General features: G+C 39.3%; 1 protein-coding gene across 6 annotated transcripts; it reads left to right on the top strand.

Moving 5' to 3' along the window:
* Positions 1 to 1,692: 1,692 nt before the first annotated feature.
* LOC121981706 (defective in cullin neddylation protein AAR3-like) lies at positions 1,693 to 20,134 on the top strand. 6 transcript variants are annotated; one of them, XM_042534365.1, is made up of 10 exons: positions 2,023 to 2,247; positions 2,322 to 2,475; positions 2,668 to 2,752; positions 3,301 to 3,352; positions 3,438 to 3,513; positions 3,596 to 3,678; positions 17,961 to 18,057; positions 18,177 to 18,222; positions 19,516 to 19,607; positions 19,819 to 20,134. In XM_042534365.1, exons 3-10 carry the CDS (start codon positions 2,673 to 2,675, stop codon positions 20,061 to 20,063), a joined length of 771 nt encoding a protein of 256 aa, XP_042390299.1. In that variant the 5' UTR covers positions 2,023 to 2,247; positions 2,322 to 2,475; positions 2,668 to 2,672; the 3' UTR covers positions 20,064 to 20,134. The 6 variants fall into 6 exon arrangements, with proteins under 6 accessions (XP_042390297.1, XP_042390298.1, XP_042390301.1 ...); XM_042534363.1 differs by lacking the exons at positions 2,023 to 2,247; positions 2,322 to 2,475 and adding an exon at positions 1,693 to 2,010; XM_042534364.1 differs by lacking the exons at positions 2,023 to 2,247; positions 2,322 to 2,475 and adding an exon at positions 1,693 to 2,002.
* Positions 20,135 to 21,064: the final 930 nt, after the last annotated feature.

The following is a 21,064-nucleotide window of genomic DNA, read 5'->3' on the forward strand; positions in this document are numbered from 1 at the left end:
ACAGGTTTGAATAACCAGATGTTTAGTAGGTAAGTAGAGGTAAGTCATTGAAGGAGAGTGACTCAGTGAGGACTCGTCCAAGTTGAGGGGATAATAGACGTCGGTCAAGCTTAGGTCCATTTGAGAAATCTAAGTCGAGACATTGACTAGATCCTAGTCTCGGGGAGACAAGATCTAATTACTACTATTATATTACTGTATTGTGCTAACTTTATTTTGTTGCTTGGATTAACTCCTTTTTGTAGGGAAGAAGCTACCGAAAAAGTGTGTCCGAGCGCTCGGAAGGGATCCAGGCGCCCGGACTCCAGGCTCCCGAAGCTAGTTTGGGCACCCGGACCAGCTTCACTCGTGCGGCCTAGCTAGGCACCCGGGTGGTCCGGGCACCCGGAGTTGGTCCAATTGCCCAGAGTTGGTCCAGGCACCCGGACAAGAAAAGTCATCCAGAAGCTGAGTTAGAGTGCGACGACTGACCAAACACACGTCAACGGTCTAGGCTCGGAGGGGTTCCAAGCGTCTGAAGGTGGATAAACTTGATGGATCAAGTTTCAACGAATTATCGCTACGTTAGCAACGGTTTAGGCGCCCGAAATGGGCTTATATAAAGGCCTTCGACTAGTAACTTCATAAATAATCTACTACAACTTTTATATTCGCGTCCTGCTCTGAAAAGACTCCGACGATATCGAAAGGCTACTCCGAAGTTCGGAAGTTCGAATAATGAAGACTTCTTTAATTTATTTTTGTTTGTTGGTAACATTTACATTTTAGTTCTTATACTCAATCTTTATAACTCATTATTCGAACTAATAGTGATTGTCCAACAAAAACACTCAACGAGTGCAGGCCTTGGAGTAGGAATCGTCAAATGCTCCGAACCAAGTAAAAAATTACTTGTGTTAGCATTTGTACTTTTATGTTTTTTTCTACTACGTATTCTCGATTTTCTAAAAAGCGACGAATGTTATTCTCCCTCTAGTATCTTTTCGACCTAACAGAAAGAGTGTGTGATGGGAGAGAGCATGAATAGAGAGGATGAGAAGAGAGAAAATATGATGAGAGAGAAAGTATGATGAGAGAGAAAGTATGATGGAAAAGAATAAAGAGAGAGAAAATGAGAAGAGACAGTGTGATGGGAGAAATTGAGAAAAAGAATGATAATAAAGAAAGTGCGATGATAGAATGATGAAAGAAAAAGTATTATGAGAGAGAACAAGAAGAAAGAAAGTGATAAAAAAAATTAAATAAATATATTAAGGATATTTTCATCCAAAATTTAATTCTAAATTTTATTCCTATAAAAATCAAATGGAGAAGATGAGTTTCATCAATACTTAGATTTTAAGTTCTATTATAAAATTTTAATTCTATTCTCATCAACTAAATATAAAATTTAGGAATAAATTTACTCTCTCATTTCCAAATTACTAAACTAAACGGCACTTAAGTATCCAATCCATATGAAAATGAGACTGAGGATCGATTTAGTAAACGAGAATGAATACAGAAGATATACAATCCTATTCATATCTTATACATTGTGCCCTCATGGCTCCTTTCTCCTTTCATATTATATTAAAAAATTAAAATTAACAAATTATAAGAAAAATATATTTTTGATGATCAAATTGATTTTTTTTTTCCTGAATTTTTCATGGCAATTTTTATCAAAAATGTCTTCTGTTTTGTGTGCGTGTGAGAGAAAAAAAAGCGAGCCTCTTTTGACTTCCATTTATAAGCGAAAGCAAAACCAGGTCGCTCGAGTTCACGTGGGGAAAGCGGGGGTGCGGGAAGAAGACCATCTTGAACTCGCCTCTCTCCCTCTCCTTCTTTCTTTGAGGGAAAGGGGCGATCGGGCGAGGCGATTGAGCGCCTTCGGCCCTCGATTTCACGGGTTTGATCCGAGGCTCGTGCTTTCAGGATCGTATCTGTGTCAACCCTAGGTGATCGGGACCATGGAATCGTTGGCGCCGCAGCCATTTGATATCTTCGAGGTCTTCTCCAGGTACTCTGGTGAGTGGAAAAAGTTTCTCTCTTCGGGTCGACGATTGTCTTCAATTTTTTGTTTTTGACGTCATAACTGAGAAGAAGATTTTTTTATAATTATATTTTTTTTATGAAAAAAAATATTTTGTGGATCCTTGAGCACGGAAGAGCGTGCCATCTGTGCAAATCATGGGGAGCAAGTTGGCTAAAATGAAGTGAGGACAGTGATCTGATTGGACGCCGATTCGACTGATATAAATGCTAGTATGTTAGTACTTAGTACGTTAGGTTTATGAATAAATAATATGCATTGTGTACACTGGGAATTCACATTTCAGATTGTTGAGTCATCGGCTGCAGCCTTCATTTATAATGACGTTGCAAGGCATGAAGGGGAGCGATCAGTCTCTACTCGATCTTCTAAACATTCTTGAATAAAGGCCTCTGGACAAATCCATATACATTGGCTGACTCTTCATGCACTGTTTGAGAGTATAATTAGTCTTACTATGTTTTTTGCTGCAGTGGACTATTATTTTTCAGTAGAAAAACAAGAACGAAATTGGATTCACTAATGCCATTGGTTGCAGAATTTCATAGCATTTGTGGCTATCTTGTTCTTTTCTGTGACATCAGAGAATTATGCCAAACTAATTTCAGTGTACCTTTTAATTTTTTGTGCAGATATAATGTCCAATAGTCAGCCATCTGGAGGAAAGACAAGATTAGCTGCATTTTCCAAATCGTTGGAATCTAGAGGTCAATCAGGGTTTGTGCCTTTTGGATAGTTTAAATTTTCATACTCATCTTTGTTGTTTATTGCTTTTCCTTTAGCTTTGATTAACTCATTAGTTATAAATCATTTTCATAACTAGCAATGCATTCGTGTGTTAAAGTGAACACAGTTGTAGAATTGTGAACTTTAATCATCTTGTATTTCATATTATTGAAAGTTTACTTTATTTAAAACAAAGCAACCTTTTTTTACTTGGTTTGTCAGAAAAAAACATGCTTATGGTTCAATATTTATTGATAACGAACATCTTGCATCATCTTTTTGTCTATTGAAATTTGTGTGATTATTCTTCTGAAGACCTTGTTAGTCGGCTCTCAAAATATGGGTAGTAATAATGGAAAATATTTCCAACAGTGCTTCTCAGAGTTAAAAACACTGTTTTCTTTCTTGGTCAGACATACTCTAGAAGAAATGCAAATGGAGTGTTCATTGTTCCTTGCAAAAAATAGATATCTATTTGCAATGTCTTAATCTGATGTACTCATTTTTTTATAGTTCATTTGTTGTTTGATTTGATCCAGGAGTACGATATTTGATGAGATTGGCAAGCTTATGTCAAGTCTAGATTTGTCTGTAAGTGTAGATAGCTGAATATATGATCACCATCTAACATCCTAATTGACATTTCTATTAATGGTTGGTAGTATTTTTTTTTTAGGGAAATTCCCATCAGTTCAATTTGATTTATGATTTTGTCTTCTTCATTTGTCGTGGAGATGGGCAGAAGAATCTCAGTAAGATCAACTAGACTTTTAAGTTACTGTATTTCATACTTTGTATTTTCTTCATGACGTTAAAGATCATATATTTCCTCAGCTGTAAATAGGGCGATAGCAGGATGGAGGTTAGTTTTGAGTGGAAGGTTTCGCTTGCTGTGCCAGTGGTGTAATTTTGTTGAGGTAGGAGGCATTTATATACTAGTTAACTACTTATTATTTGCATACCAGATTTATGACTTGTGCAAATGTGCTTATTTTTTTTCCAGATTCATCTAATAACTCGAAGAGGCACATATTGTTGCATCTTTCTAGTTGCTCTCGAATCTTAAGATGGAGAGTCAATAGGACACGTATCTTCATAATTTGGATTAATTATATCACACATTGTCTCTATTTAGTGCTCCTTAAAATTTTGTTAGCTAACTATATTTATTCTAAACTCCTAATTAAGAAGACCATGTTAGCCATCACATTTCTTCAAGTAATATTGGATTAGGGTAGGGTGAGATCTTAAATCTCTCCAATTTAATATTATCCTTATCTGACATTGATGTATTGCTTCAGAATTATCATACTCATGTTTAATTAATATATCATTTCCTAGGATACTAGTACATGTAGTATATAGTTTACTGCTTCACATATACTCCAGTTTAAATAATTTTAATAATTATATCAGTACTATTAATTCTTAATCTCTGCACTGAGATGTACTGTTTAAAGTGTTATTGTTTGTTAATGATGATCTCTACCCACACCCACTACTTCCATTTCCCCTTGTCATTTCCTTTTCAAGAGAAAGCCAATGGATACAAATGGACAGGAGTAGGAGGCGATGGTAGGGCAATTGGATAGCAATGGAAACTGGAAAGTGTCTTACAGCAACAAACAACAATATGACAAGAGTCTGCTGATCTTACCATTTTCAAGAGTGCTTGTCGCTTTATTTCAAAACCTTTTCTACTACCTCCTCTTCTATTACCTTCTTCCGCCTTCTTCCACTGCTGCTATTTTTATGGTATCAGAGCCTCACATACTTCTATTGTTCGGGCAAGTTGGTACTACGCAACCCTGCGAGGCAAAAGAACATATCCTAACTTGGCACATAGGGCAGGAGGCCTGAGTAAGTCCAAGGGCACATCTGTATGAGGTTCGCCGGGTAGGAATTGCCCTCGCCTGAGCTCCAGGAGCCCCTGTAAGTACTTACCAGCTTTTATGAGCACTTTTATAACAACAAGGAATACAAGTTCATACCGAGAAGCACTCTCTTCCACTGATACTATAGAAAACCCCTCTGTTGGCTTTGCAAAACCTTGCGATTACCAAGGTGTTACACCTGGTATTGCTACTATCATTAAGCAAAATAACACACAAATCCAATTACTAGTTCAAATAGTTGAATCCTTGAAAGATATCCAAGCTGAACTGAGAAAACAGAATACTCCTCCATTTCCACAAGACCTTATTTCCAAACTATAAAACCTATCTCCTGGTTCTTCTAAACCCAAGGAAAAGGCAGGGAAACTTAGAGTCTTTAAAGACCCATACAAAATCCTGAAGGAAGAACAAGAAAAGCTGAAGGGAGTATGGCCACAAGAATAGAACAAGTAGCTACAACTCCTTTATTTGAAGATCAAATTCGAAGCTACAGAAGGAGTCAACGACGATTATATAATGCCCAGCAAGCAGTAAGAAGATTGGGGCGACAATTAACTGGAAGAACAACTTCTAGATATACCCTTGAGCAACTAATCGAGCCTGAAGCGCAGCTCTAGCTATCAATGCAAGAACGAGCTTCAATAGTACTTGCTGAGGTACTTTATCATTCCCGACGAGATGATGCACATCATAGAGTATATATTCACATATCTGAAGAAGCAGTACTAGTGACAGATAATCATCAAATTGATAGAAGTTTTATTCAAGAAGAAAGCTTTACCCAACTAAGAAGAAGTCAGATGCAATACATCCACCTGGGAGTTTTCCAGGTACGTATCCAAATACTACACAGGCAACAAGAAGGAACCATGGCGCTTATCGTTTTTAGAGATAACCGATGGCAAGGAGATCAGACAATTTTGGCAACAATGGAAGTTGTTCTAACTCATGGAAGCAAGATGATCTATGTCATCTCAGAAATTATGATGACTATTGGAGATTTTTACCGAAATATTCAACTCTCCATTTTAACCAGAGGATATGAAGCATGGCATAACAGTGAAGCTAACCTCTTAATCACAAGAGGACTGGTAGGTAGACTTTCCAACACCCCTAATGTCGGTTTTGCTTATGAAATACAGGGCGTAGTGGATTATTTAACATCCTATGGGGTAAATGCCCTACCTGGACGAAGTCTTTCAACAAGACACCTACAAGGCCTCAATTGGGTAATCAATCCTACCCAAATTATTAATCCAATGCAGCCATCCGAAGTCAGCAGTCAAACATTGATGGATGGGCGAATTTCGTTAAGCTTCAAAAACTATGCTGTGGCTCAATTAGTTGAGCAACCAAGTTATAATGAAAAGGATGAAGAAGTCCAGGAAGTATTAGCAGTTTTAATACAAATCAAGCCAGGGATATTTACTAATTTTGACGGAACCAAGGAAGAATATTATGAAGAGTATGACGATTTTGAAGAAAATAGCAAAGGAAAGCGAATAATTGAGAATGAAACACGGTACCCCTCTCAAACTGATCCACATATTCTTGTTAACAAAATTTCACAACATGCAGTATTGCCACAACAACAAACACTGGCATCTGCTGGACTTGACATATCAGCAAGCCATACGACTATCATAGAGCCATATGGGCGAGAGCTTATTCATACTGAACTCCGGATTGAGATACCTGATGGATATTATGACTGACTTGCCTCGCGCTCTGGATTAGCGTGGAAAGCGGCATCGAAGTCGGTGAGGGAGTCATTGATTCGGACTACCGGGGTGAGGTACAGGTCCTTCTATTTAACCGTACTAATATACCGGTTTATGTTTTTTCTCAGCAAAAGGTAGCACAGCTAATCCTGGAAAGAATTGCCCTTCCTGAAGTCTATGAGGTACCTCATCTCAGCATTACTGATAGAGGGGAGTGAGTTTTTGGCTCCTCTGATATTTCTGCTCAACCCTTTCCAGCAACCAACCATCCTCTTCTCAGCAACCACAATACTTTACGCCAACTGATATCTTCTTACTCCTCATGCCACATGAAACAACTGCAGTCCTACTTCAAGGAGACTCTTCTTTCCTTAATAATTCTGAGGAAGACCATGCAGCGACTACAAGCCCATGGGCCTCTGTACCACAGCCCATGGACCCTATTCCTAATTATGAGGATAATGAAGAATCCTATCTAGGCTATATCCATTATTTATCCACTTTATCAAACCCACAACCAAATTGGGACGATTATCTCGATGATAATTGGACGAACCCTTTTGCAAACGAAGGTGGTGGGAATGAACTTATTGCAGCAAATTGTGAAATGGAGTATCCGTGCTTAAGACGACTAGCTGAGGAGGTAGAGGTAGCACCAACGGAGCAAATTTATTCGACCAGTACGGTCCTATCTCCCTACAGATCACCAACAGACACTGTAATGGGACCCCCAGGCTACCCCCCAGCAAATATCGCAACTGGACCACCAACTTTCCAGCTAATTTATGAGCAACAGCCTCCTAAGGCAAAATTTAAGGGAGGAATGAATAACGAATTATGGACTCTTCCCTCTGCACAATAGCAAAGAGGGGCTTTATTTGTTATACCAGAACAACTGAGCCTTTTTGATGATGCCTTTTCACGATGGGAATCTATCACAAAAAATTATATGACATCTCAAGCGTTTATTGATTTAAAGGAGAAGGTAGAATTTATTGAAAATCTACTTAGAGAGATCGAGAAAATAACCTTGGTCTAATGGAGGATGACCTATGCCAGTGAGTATGATGCCCTTATTTCCATTAGCGAAGGAAGGGAAGGAACTCAGAATATTCTCTCTCAAATGAGGCATGTTTTCTCGGCAGAAGATCCTACCCAAGGATCTACAGAAATACAAAATTCTGCATACAGAGACCTAGAAAAACTATCTTGTGATAATGTGAAGCAAATTATTCAATACATTAATGATTACATGCGACTTACAGCAAAACCGGAAGGCTCTATCTAGGACCTGAATTATTTGAAAAATTTTGGCTTAAAATGCATGGAGATTTGGGAAACCAAATCAAGGCGGCGTTTGAAGCAAAACATCCAGGTATTATATTTGGGGTATTCCCAAGAATTATTTGTGCTCATAAATTTCTTGAGCAGGAATGTAAGGATGCAACCTTTAAGCGATCCCTGAAAGACTTATAATTCTGTAGTCAGATCCCTATATCTGGATACTATCAGAAGACAGGACCAAGAAAAATTGGAGTCAGGCAGTCAAAGACCTATAAGGGAAAACCTCATGATTCGCACGCAAGGATAGAGAAAAGGAAGCAGCTAAGAAACAAGAAGTGTAAATGCTACCTCTGTGGCCAGGAGGGACATTTTGCGAAGGACTGTCCCAATGAAAAGAGAAATGTGAAAAGAGTTGCAATCTTTGAACAACTTGAGCTACCAGAAGATTGTGACATTCTCTCTGTACAAGAAGGAGAAGCTCAAAGAGATGCTATTTACAGCAAATTAGAAGGAGAAGAAGATGCTTATGACTTACAAAGGTCAGTACAGACGCTGCAATTAGATACTATTTATATGCTAGGGCTCGAAGATGGAGGCTACAGACAACAAGTACAACTCTCTGAAGCACAGGCAAATTGCCTACACAACTGGAAGCATAACGAAAGAATCTTCGCCCCTCAATCCCATAATTGCACATGCTGTAAAAGAGCAACGATGCAAAGAGCAAGAATACATTGTTCGGAATGCCTTCTAACCGTCTGCAATCTATGCGGACCCTACTATTTCAATAAAGAGGTACCTGTCACACCTGCTCCTTCCACACCATTTTTTCCATTAAATTTGATACAGGAACAACGAAACTATATTATTTGGTGTGAAGAAGAGATTAAAAGGCTAAAGGAGGAAGTGAGTTACTATAGGACCCAATATGAAGCATTACAATTAGAACAAGACCTGCAAAAGGATTTTCAGGATATTGAAGAAAGAACTATAAATATGCTTATTGAGGAAACAATAGCCGCAACACAAAGCCCACGGTTAGTCAAGAATATGTTATACAATTTAACGGTTGAAGTTGATATCCCGGGAATTCCAAAGTTTAAGTTAAAAGCAATCCTGGATACGGGAGCAACGACCTGCTGTGTTGACCAAAGATCAATCCCAACGGAAGCACTAGAGCAGAACACCTTTGTGGTCAGTTTCAGCGGGATAAATTCTCAGCAAACCGCTAATATGAAGCTCAGGAATGGAAGAATGATGATAGGAGATAATATGTTTCGGATTCCTTATACCTACAGTTTTCCAATGACACTAGATGATAACATTCAACTTATCATTGGGTGTAATTTTATCAGAGCAATGCAAGGAGGGCTCAGAATCGAAGGCAATACGGTAACGTTTTATAAAAATCTAACCACAATTAATACGTTACCTTCCGTTCATGCAGCAATAGAAGAGTTAGAAATGGACGAGGATGAATACATACAAATTAAAGAAATGGTGCATTTCTCAACTGGGAAAATAAACCAGACCTTTGAGCAGAAATTCGAGCCACTTTTGAAGGAGTTAAAAGGCACAAGGCTTTATTGGGGATAACCCACTACAACATTGGCAAAAGAGTAAAATTGTTTGTCATTTGGATATCAAGAATTCAGAGTTTACTATTGAAGACAGGCCCTTGAAGTACTTAACGCCGACCCAGAAGGAAGCCTTTACAAAACATGTAAAGTCTTTACTTGAATTGGGGATTATTAGGCCCAGTAAAAGTCGTCACAGAACGACTGCCATAATAGTAAACTCCGGAACAACGATCGATTCTATTATTGGCAAAGAAAAGAAGGGCAAAGAAAGATTGATATTCAACTACAAACGCCTGAATGATATTACCCACAAGGATCAATATAGTCTACCCGACATCAACACAATCCTTAAAAAGGTCAGTAACAGCTGCAATTTTTTCAAAATTTGATCTAAAGAGTGAATTTCATCAGGTGGCTATGCATCCCGAATCCATCGAATGGACAACCTTTTGGGTCCCGGATGGATTGTATGAATGACTTGTAATGCCATTCGGTCTAAAAAACGCACCTGCCATAGTCTAGAGAAAGATGGACCTATGCTTTAAGGGGACTGAAGAATTCATAGCCGTTTATATTGACGATATATTGGTTTTCTCGCCTAATGAAAGGAGCCATGAGCAACATCTTCGAAAGATGCTTCACATATGCAAAGAAAATGGGCTAGTTCTTAGTCCCACTAAGATGAAAATTGCGGTTCCTGAAATAGAATTCTTAGGGGCTATTATTGGAAGCTGCATAATTAAATTACAGCCTCATGTTATAACCAAGATTGCGGACTTCAAGGACAACGATCTGAAAACAACCAAAGGAATGAGATCGTGGTTGGGATTGTTACTATGCCAGGAATTACATCCCAAACTTGGGTAAACTACTAAGCCCACTTTATGCAAAGACCTCTCCAAATGGAGAAAAACGGCTGAACCAGCAAGATTGGGAGCTAATTCATATGATCAAAGAAAAGGTTAATCAACTTCCAGACCTTGAGATACCCACCCACCCCCGACTGCTACATAGTGCTAGAAGTAGATGGACGTATGGATGGTTGGGGAGGTATATGGAAATGGAAGAAGAAAAAGTATGATCCGATATCCTCAGAAAAAATTTGTGCATATTTAAGCGGGAAATACAATCCGCTCAAATCAGCTATTGACGCCCCAATCTTCTTACTGCTTGCTAGATATTATATAATTGTCGTTGACTCCTTCTGTAACTTCGAATTTGATCTTCAAATAAAGGAGCTGTAGCTACTTGTTCTGTTCTTGTGGCCATATTCCCTTCCGCTTTTCCTGTTCTTCCTTCAGGATTTTGTATGGGTTTTAAAGACTCTAAGTTTCCCTGCCTTTTCCTTGGGTTTAGAAGAACCTAGAGATAGGTTTTGTAGTTTGGAAATAAGGTCTTGTGGAAATGAAGGAGTATTCTGTTTTCTCAGTTCAGCTTAGGATATCTTTCAAGGATTCAGCTATTTGAACTAGTAATTATATTTGTGTGTTATTTTGCTTAATGATAGTAGCAATACCAGGTGTAACACCTTGGTAATTGCAAGGTTTTGTAAAGCCAACAGAGGGGGTTTCTATAGTATTAGTGGAAGAGAGTGCTTCTCGGTATGAACTTGTATTCCTTATTGTTATAAAGTGCTCATAAAAGCTGGTAAGTACTTACAGGGACTCCTGGAGCTCAGGCGAGGGCAATTCATTCCTGGCGAACCTCATACAGATGTGCCCTTGGACTTACTCAGGCCTCCTACCCTATGTGCCAAGTTAGGATATGTTCTTTTGCCTCGCAGGGTTGCGTAGTACCAACTTGCCCGAACAACAGAAGTATGTGAGGCTCTGATACCAAAAAATAGCAGCAGCGGAAGAAGGTAATAGAAGAGGAGGTAGTAGAGAAGGTTTTGAAATAAAGCGACAAGCACTCTTGAAAATGGTAATCTTACAGAAATCCCTCAAGTATGACTCAAGTGGATGGTTTTGAAATAAAGCGACAAGCACTCTTGAAAATGGTAATCTTACAGAAATTCCTCAAGTAAGGCTCAAGTGGATGCTTGAATGCCTTGCAAGAGGAGATTGTTCCCTTCTTATAGCAAAACGTCGGGTGCTCATTGAGCCCCATCGGCACGTTCATTGCTAATCAGATAGGAAGGAATCTTTTAAAGTAGTGGCGTATAACCATGCAAACCTACTTTAGACACACATATCTACTTTACAGCACGCGAATCTACTTTAAACATGTGTCAACAGTGAGTAGTGGTGTTTTAGGCCCATCACTTTCCCAAAGTTATACCTTAAAGTTCCTCATCCTTGATACGCAATCTTAAAGGAGATATGCTGACTGAGAAAGTTGCTCGTCGTTTTGCTTTACAGCAGGATACCAGTCATTCCGCCAGTTGTCTTTTCCTCTCCTCCTGTTGCATTCTTGTCGTTTTAGTGAGTGGATGAGTCTGAGTTGCTGGAGTGTGTTAACAACCTGGGCCGCTGCTCTTTGTTCCAGCTCGTGTAGTTCTTCTGAGAAGTTGTGGTATTCGTCCAGAGGTATTGGGTAGGAGTTGTGTATTTCATTAAGCTTCCGTTGGTATTGCTTAGCGAGGTCGAGAGTAGGGCTGTGCAAAAAAACCGACAAACCGAAAACCGGACCGAAACCGGTAACTTACCGGTTCCGGTTAACCGGTTAACCGGTTTAGTTTTTTTTAAACCGGTTTAACCGGTAAACCGGTTAATCTAAGCTAAGATCAGCTTTTGCCGACATGTTTACAGGCGACGCTAAGGGATCTGCTAATGCATTAGTTCAAAGAACAAAAAGACAACATACATGAATCAAAAGCTGTAGCTTGGTTGATGTAGAAGGAACCAGTACATTGTTGATGCAGTGCTCTTCTGATATATTATGACAAGTGATGAAGAGAAAGCTAAGGAAAATCAAAGGAAGGCTGATGATGAGAAGGCCAATGGACTCCTTCCCTTGGGCATGGCAGAGGAGCTGGTTGAGCAAGGTATGTTGGATATAGCTGCCCTGGCATCAACACTAATTAAGAAATCCACTGCAATGCTACTTGCTTCCTGCAACAACCTAAATCGGTTTTGTGATCTCCTTAACGAATCAAATGGGGTGAAATTTACTTGTTTCATGAAATGAATTGCTAAAAGCAAAGAAGCATTGATCTAGAAACCATTTCAACAATTAATGTTAAACTCAACTTGCACTGTGTGAATTCTTCTTCTTCTTTGCCTGAGTCTAATATGCCTCTTGTCGCACTCTGATGGCATCGTCGAGGGGAGATGACGTGTGGGAGGCCCTTGATCTGAACAGGTGCTCAAAGATTGCCATGAAGAGGAACATCAAAATCAAGATTGCAGTGGCAAGAAATCCAAAGGACAGAGAATTCATGGATGATCCATAGTTCCTGAATGGAGCAGCATTCTTGTCACTTGTTACTTACTAGGCTTACCGGTTCTGGGTTAGAACCGGTTAACCAACCGGAACCGGTTCAACCGGAACCGGTAGAACTGGTAATAATACCGGTCGGTTAACCGGTTGGCAATAAAATGTGGTTAACCGGAATTAACCGGAACCGATAAACCGGTAAACTAGTTAACCAACCGGTTGAACAGGCCTAGTCGAGAGGGCCTGGAGTGTCCCGACTAACATCTTCTAGACCTCTGGACTGGGCTGACCTTCCACTTCTTTGAGTGCTGGTGCTACCAAGGCCAGTCGGCCTAACTCCTGTTCTGACCATTCTGTCAAAATTAACACAGAGATTAGTCGAGATAAGGAGTCGGCTACCTGATTATTTTTTCCATCAATGTGCTCAAATTGTACTAAAGGGTTTGTGCCAGTAATATAATCGATAAAGGAAATCCATCGGACCCTGGATGACTTATGGTTGGCTGTCTTGCCGAAAAAACTAATAATTGCTTGGCAGTCGGTCCTAATAATGATTTTTGATTTATCCAAGAAATAAATCTTTAATGCTTCCATGATGTTCATGACTGCATGTATTTCTGCGTCGATAGTTGATTTGGGCGGATTGTATTTTCCGCTTGAATATGCACAGATTTTTTCTGAGGATATCGGATCATATTTTTTCTTCTTCCATTTCCATATACCTCCCCAACCATCCATACATCCATCTACTTCTAGCACTATGTAGCAGTTGCGCCCGGGGGGGGGGGGGTAGGTATCTCAAGGTCTGGGAGAGTTGCTTGACCTTTTCTTTGATCATACAAATTTCTGCTCAAAGGTCTTGTTTATTTTCCCAGTTGAGAAATGCACCATTTCTTTAATTTGTATGTATTCATCCTCGTCCATTTCTAACTCTTCTATTGCTGCATGAACAGAAGGTAACGTATTAATTGTGGTTAGATTTTTATAAAACGTTACCGTATTGCCTTCGATTATGAGCCCGCCTTGCATTGCTCTGATAAAATTAGACCCAATGATAAGCTGAATGTTATCACCTAGTGTCATTGGAAAACTGTAGGTATAAGGAATCCGAAACATATTATCTCCTATCATCATTCTTCCATTCTTGAGCTTCATATTAGCGGTGTGATGAGAATTTATCCCACTGAAACTGACCACAAAGGTGTTTTGCTCTAGTGCTTCCTTTGGGATTGATCTTTGGTCAACACAGCAGGTCGTTGCTCCCATATCCAGGATTGCTTTTAACTTAAACTTTGGAATTCCCGGGATATCAACTTCAACCGTTAAATTGTATAACATATTCTTGACTAACCGTGGGCTTTGTGTTGCGGCTATTGTTTCCTCAATAAGCATATTTATAGTTCTTTCTTCAATATCCTGAAAATCCTTTTGTAGGTCTTGTTCTAATTGTAATGCTTCATATTGGGTCTTGTAGTAACTCACTTCCTCCTTTAGCCTTTTAATCTCTTCTTCACACCAAATAATATAGTTTCGTTGTTCCTGTATCAAATTTAGTGGAAAAAATGGTGTGGAAGGAGCAGGTGTGATAGGTACCTCTTTATTGAAATAGTAGGGTCCGCATAGATTGCAGACGGTTAGAAGGCATTCCGAACAATGTATTCTTGCTCTTTGCATCGTTGCTCTTTTACAGCATGTGCAATTCTGGGATTGAGGGGCGAAGATTCTTTCGTTATGCTTCCAGTTGTGTAGGCAATTTGCCTGTGCTTCAGAGAGTTGTACTTGCTGTATGTAGCCTCCATCTTCGAGCCCTAGCATATAAATAGTATCTAATTGCAGCGTCTGTACTGACCTTTGTAAGTCATAAGCATCTTCTTCTCCTTCTGATATGCTGTAAATAGATCTCTTTGAGCTTCTCCTTGTATAGAGAGAATGTCACAATCTTCTGGTAGCTCAAGTTGTTCAAAGATTGCAACTCTTTTCACATTTCTCTTTTCATTGGGACAGTCCTTCGCAAAATGTCCCTCCTGGCCACAGAGGTAGCATTTACACTTCTTGTTTCTTAGCAAATGCTTCCTTTTCTCTATCCTTGCGTGTGAATCATGAGGTTTTCCCTTATAGGTCTTTGACTGCCTGACTCCAATTTTTCTTGGTCCTGTCTTTTGATAGTATCCAGGTATAGGGATCTTACTACAGAATGATAAGTCTTTCAGGGATCGCTTAAAGGCTGCATCCTTACATTCATGCTCAAGAAATTTATGAGCAAAAATAATTCTTGGGAATACCCCAACTGTAATACCTGGATGTTTTGCTTCAAATGCCGCCTTGATTCGGTTTCCCAAATCTCCAGACATTTTGAGCCAGAATTTTTCAGATAATTCAGGTCCTGGATAGAGCCTTCCGGTTTTTGCTGCAAGTCGCATGTAATCATTAATGTATTGAATAATATGCTTCACGTTATCACAAGATAGTTTTTCTAGGTCTCTGTATGCAGAATTTTGTATTTCCGTAGATCCTTGGGTAGGATCTTCTGCCGAGAAAACACGCCTCATTTGAGAGAATATTCTGAGTTCCTTCCCTTCCTTCGCTAATGGAAATAAGAGCATCATACTCACTGGCATAGGTCATCCTCCATTGAACCCAGGTTATTTTCTCGATCTCTTCAAGTAGATTTTCAATAAATTCTACCTTCGCCTTTAAATCAGTAAACGCCTGAGATGCCACATAATTTTTTGTGATAGATTCCCATCGTGAAAAGGCATCATCAAAAAGGCCCAGTTGTTCTGGTATAACAAATAAAGCCCCGCTTTGCTATTGTGCAGAGGGAAGAGTCCATAATTCGTTATTCATTCCTCCCTTAAATTTTGCCTTAGGAGGCTGTTGCTCATAAATTAGCTGGAAAGTTGGTGGTCCAGTTGCGATATTTGCTGGGGGTAGCCTGGGGGTCCCATTACAGTGTCTGTTGGTGGTCTGTAGGGAGATAGGACCGTACTGGTCGAATAAATTTGCTCCGTTGGTGCTACCTCTACCTCCTCAGCTAGTCGTCTTAAGCATGGATACTCTATTTCACAATTTACTACAATAAGTTCATTCCCACCACCTTCGCTTGCAAAAGGGTTCGTCCAATTATCATCGGGATAATTGTCCCAGTTTGGTTGTGGGTTTGATAAAGTGGATAAATAATGGATATAGTCCAGATAGGATTCTTCATTGTCCTCATAATTAGGAGTAGGGTCCATAGACTGCGGTGTAGAGGCCCATGGGCTTGTAGTCGCTGCGTGGTCTTCCTTAGAATTATTAAGGAAAGAAGAGTCTCCTTGAAGTAGGACTGCAGTTGTTTCACGTGGTATGAGGAGTGAGAAGATATCAGTTGGCGTAAAGGATTGTGGTTGCTGAGAAGAGGATGATTGGTTGCTGGGAATGAGTTGAGCAGAAATATCAGAGGATCCAAAACCTCGCTCCCCCTCATAGACTTCAGGAAGGGCTATTCTTTCCAGGATTAGCTGTGCTACCTTTTGCTGAGAAAAAAATATAAACCGGTATATTAGTACGATTAAATAGAAGGGCCTGTACCTCACCCCGGTAGTCCGAATCAATGACTTCCGCACCGACTTCGATGCCGCTTTTCCACACTAATCCAGAGTGTGAGGCAAGTCTGCCATAATATCCATCAGGTATCTCAATCCGGAGTCCAGTATGAATAAGCTCTCGCCCATATGGCTCGTTGTTTGTTGGCGAATGAACAAGGCTGAGCAATTTGATGTGATGGTCAGGGGTCATGACTTGTGCTATATTTTCTACTCATTTGCTTAGAGGAAGTATAATTATGCAGTATATGTGCATTCCACAAAGTTTTCTATTGCACTTATTTACAGAAAAATGTTAGATGTCTGCAAATATGAACTAATCATGTGATCACCTTTAATTTCCTAGTTTGTACATTTGTTCCAAAATGAGGCTGGAAAAATGGGAACCTAAGAGAAGTGAAAATTGCTTTTGCTTAATTCCAACAACTCTAGAACCATGGAGAGAGATCTTGGTAACAGTGAGAACCAATTAGGCTATGAACGATGACATTAATAATATTAAGAGTTATAGGGCAAGTGGGCAACTGTATGATTAAGAAACCATTTATTTATTTTCTTTTGCTTTACCTTATCATCACATGAATTAGCCTTTGATATCTGAACATAATTAGGGCTGTAAATGAGCCGAGCCGATCCGAACCGAGCCGAGCTTTGGGTGTTGAAGCTTATTTGATAAGGTAACCGAGCCGAGCCTAGCTTAAAATGAACCAAACTTTTGAAATGATTGTTCAAGCTTGGCTTGGTTTATTTTTTATGAGCTTGAGTTTGTTTGAAGCTTGGCTTGAGCTTGGTTTGTTTAGATGTTATCGAGCTCTCAATTCAAATGTAGATTCACTACATTAACGACCCCCCTAGTGCCAGCCCCATGGATATAGAGGGAGGTACATGCAGGTATACAGTCGTCAGGTGCATGGTGGGGAAAATCTCAGGTCGTCAGTTTTTGAGAATCAACCCCTGGCCATTACGCTAAAGATGTCATGTGCCCACCGTCTGTGCTACGTCCTGGGGGTTTGACTTAAGTTTGGTTCGAGCTTGGTTTGTTTAGATGTTATCGACCTCTCAATTCAAACTTGTTTGATTGTTTGAATTTTTTAGTTGTTTGATTGATTATTGAGATTGATAATTCAAACTTATTTTTTTATTTTGTTTTATTTTATTGTTTATTTAGTATATTGAAAAGAGTTTTATTAATGAATATGGTTCGTGAACATTGTTCACGAACATTGTTCACTAACGCTAACAAGCTGAACATATATGTGTTCAAACTTATTTGTTTAGTTTAACGAGCTATTCAAGTTTGTTTGTTTAATTAATCTTGTGTATATTGAACGAACATAAACATGCTCTTACCAAGCCGAACACCAAACGTGTTCACAAACGCTTCGTTCATTTATTAGCCCTAAACATAATAGAAGTATAGAACTATAGAATGAATTCAATTTATGGAATTACAGTTGGGTGGGCCTCTAGATGTTGGGCGGCTCACCAATACTTCTTTGCCGATGCTGTTATTTCTGTTCCTTATTGATGGACTGATCACCATATCTGAAACTAAATTTTTTGCAGCAAATAAGCAGTAGTCATGCGGAATTAATTTCCATTTAGGATGACTATTCTCTCACCATAGAAGAAGATCTCAAATCTTAAGAGTTTTGAGTAGACAAAGCTGTAGTTCCAAGTTCATTGGTTAATTTTATTTATTTAGGTCTAGTTCAAATAATTTATTGCTCTTAAATAATTTTCTCGATTGAACCCAGATGCACCAACGGAATAGTATATCAGAAGATACTTGGCAACAACTCCTCGCCTTCAGCCAATGTGTCAATGAAGATCTTGAAGGCTATGATCCAAATGGTAATCATAAAATAACGTATCTATTGATATGGGCCTTTAGGTACTGCTAAGAGTGCATATCATATGTGCATGCTGCAGACCTCATTTAGTACGACTGATCTTTGTCTTTATTCTTTTAGGTGCTTGGCCTATTCTTATAGACAATTTTGTTCAACACATGTACAGGTTTGTTACTTTATATGACCTGCTTGTGATGGTTCCAAATTATACATCAGTAAATTCTCGCTCTCATGTCATGTTATTAGTAGGCTGGAATCTCCCCCCCCTTCCTTCTTCCTTCCTTCTCCCTTGGTGTTTGTTTTCTGCATGTAACTTACCTATTACTAAGTTATTTATGATTTGCATGATATGGTTTAGGTGGCAAGTTTGGTTGTAATTTATTTCCCTTTATCTAATTCAAACTAAGTTTTGCTACCACAACTTGATTTTTGTCATTAAATGGGTATATGTTGTTGGAATTTTTTTTAAAAGTTGCCCTTATTTTAGTGTCTTTTTCCCTCTTCTTCCTATTTAGGATTTCCATAGAAGAAAATTAGAAATTTGAACATTGAGAAATCTAGAGGGTAGCATTACAATGACACAAAGTAATACTGTTCCCACTATTCAATCATCTGTATGGTTAGGAGCCTCTTTATTGTTCTACTTTCATTCAAGTGTTTTTGCCCATCTTATCGTGCATTTATTTAGAATCTTTCCTGCAAAGTGGGTCTGGTTGGAAACTTTTATATATATATTTACTATTAGGTGATTGAGAAGTTATTTTTCTTTATGATTTGGCAAGAAATGTTTGAGGCTGCTATCTAGATGGTCGACATTGTTTGTGCTGGTTGTTTCTGTGTGAACACAATGGCCTTCTTACATAAGATCTTGTTGGAAAACTAAGATGTCTATATAGGAAATTGTTCAGATCATATGAATTCACATATTGGTGAAGAAATGATCAATTTGATGGAAATCTGTTAAATTTTTCCAGGTGTACACATTGGTGCAGGAAGGACAATTTTATACAAAATCTAAGAATGACAATATATTACCATGAAAAATTACCCTTTTATTCTGGAAGGGGATATAGGACATTCAACATAATGGAGCTGGTAAAAAGTCATTAACCAATAAAAGAGGCATCAACAGCATGCATTGATAACGTGATTCTAAAACATAGCAAACTTATTCATATTTTTTAAACAACATAAATTATGATTAATGTGTGAACTTTAAATTACTTCTTTACCTGATCAAGTAATTGTTAGGAAGCAGTTGGTATGATATTTTTGTTATCCTGAATCGTTCAATTGCTAAGGAGTTCTTTGTGCTTTGTTAATATCTTGAGGAAGCAAACATTGTCGTTCAAGTTTTATGTTAATTCTTATGTTAAATTCTGTTAATTTCATCAATGATTATTAGCTTTAGTAGTTATTTAGATGGCTCGGGCTTATACAATTTCATACCAAAATGCAGAATCAATAAATCAAGTGGTCAGCATGGCAGCACTGAGGATTTTACTTCTGCTGATGCAGACAGACAATCTGGCATCTCTGAATCTTTCAGTCGTAATAACCCCAATTTTTAAGCAGAATTCAGATGTTTAGCAAAAATAGTAGGCTCATGTTATGCTTCTATTTAAGAATGAATAGAAAATTGTTTTTCAACCTCATATGCAAACATATTTGACACCACAGAAACCAATACAAAAACTTTTCTTTATCTTTATGTTTATCTTCTGACGTCACTGGTAACCATAACTCATTCCATATTTTGCAGGATTGAATTTGCATTCCGGCTCCAGGAGGAAATCAAAATATTTAGAGGTTTCTACAAGGTCAGATTATAACTATTTGGTGAGACCTAAGAGAATAAAGCATACCTCTTTTACTGGTAACCTTGGTCTTCTGGATTCTGGTCTGTCTGTTGGTATGAGTAATGGTACATTGGACAACCAAGATGGCACAAGTAAATGTTGGAGCAATCTAGTGACCCTAGGTTTTGATGTTTGGGCAAAGGTTTAAGTTAGTTTTATTGTTGTATTTGATATGCATTGTGAGTGTGCAGGATACAGGTACAACAAGGAAGTCCAAGTGTGATCTTGGCAAAGGAGGAAAGTCCAAGGATGAGTCTTGGCAACGTAAGTCCAAGTGTAACTTGGCAATGGATGAAGTCCCGGAGGCGCGACCTCTTGGCAAAGGAAGACCCGACAACAATGACAAGGCCGATGGAAGCTCCAGAAGGCAAGACGTGAAGGATGGGGAGGCATCCGAGGGACGCAAGGCTGATGGAGGAGGCTAGAAGGCTAGGTCTAGGTTGGTCGGGCAGGGACGAGTGCCGAGAGATTGTACTCGGAGTAAAATATAAGAATTAGGGTTTACTGTAGCAGTACTGTAGCAGTACTGTAGCAGTCGACTGCATGTTTTAGCAGTCGACTGGTGCAGTCGACTGGCAGCGAACAGAATGTGTGAAATCGAGCCGTTGGGGTGTAACGGTCGAATTTCCACAGAGGGCAGTCGACTGGTAGGCGGGGTTTTCAACCCGCGGGCTATAAAACCAAAGCTTGGGAGCTTGGTTTGAGTTGACGAAATTAGACTTGGTTAAGGTCTAATTAGTAGTCTACAAGTGCTCAAGAGTTTTCCTTGTGTCCAAGAGGTCTTGGTGAGTTTGTGGTGAGGTTTCTCCACCCACAAGGAGTTTGAGCTAGCCGGAGGTCTTCCGGGGAGTAATCCACCGACGGATAGGGATCGTCCACCTTACGGACACGCCGTGGAGTAGGAGCTTTATCTCCGAACCACGTAAATGATCGTGTAGCTTGGTTTGCATTCTTTCTTGTCTTGTATTTTGTTTAGCTTGTTTATTTTTGTATTATTCCGCTGCGCAAGCTAACAACGTAGGAAGCGAACGATTTGGGTGAGCCGCTATTCACCCCCCTCTAGCGGACGTCAAGGTCCCAACAATTGGTATCAGAGCGAGGGCGCTCTTCTACGGACTAACCGCCAAGAGAGCAAGAAGCTAGAGGAAG

This window comes from Zingiber officinale, chromosome 5A (genome assembly GCF_018446385.1).
Source record: "Zingiber officinale cultivar Zhangliang chromosome 5A, Zo_v1.1, whole genome shotgun sequence".
Taxonomy (NCBI): Eukaryota; Viridiplantae; Streptophyta; class Magnoliopsida; order Zingiberales; family Zingiberaceae; genus Zingiber; species Zingiber officinale.

Excerpts from the sequence above, each read along its gene's own strand:
- LOC121981706 (XM_042534362.1), top strand. The coding sequence starts at position 5,280 with ATGCAAGAACGAGCTTCAATAGTACTTGCTGAGGTACTTTATCATTCC.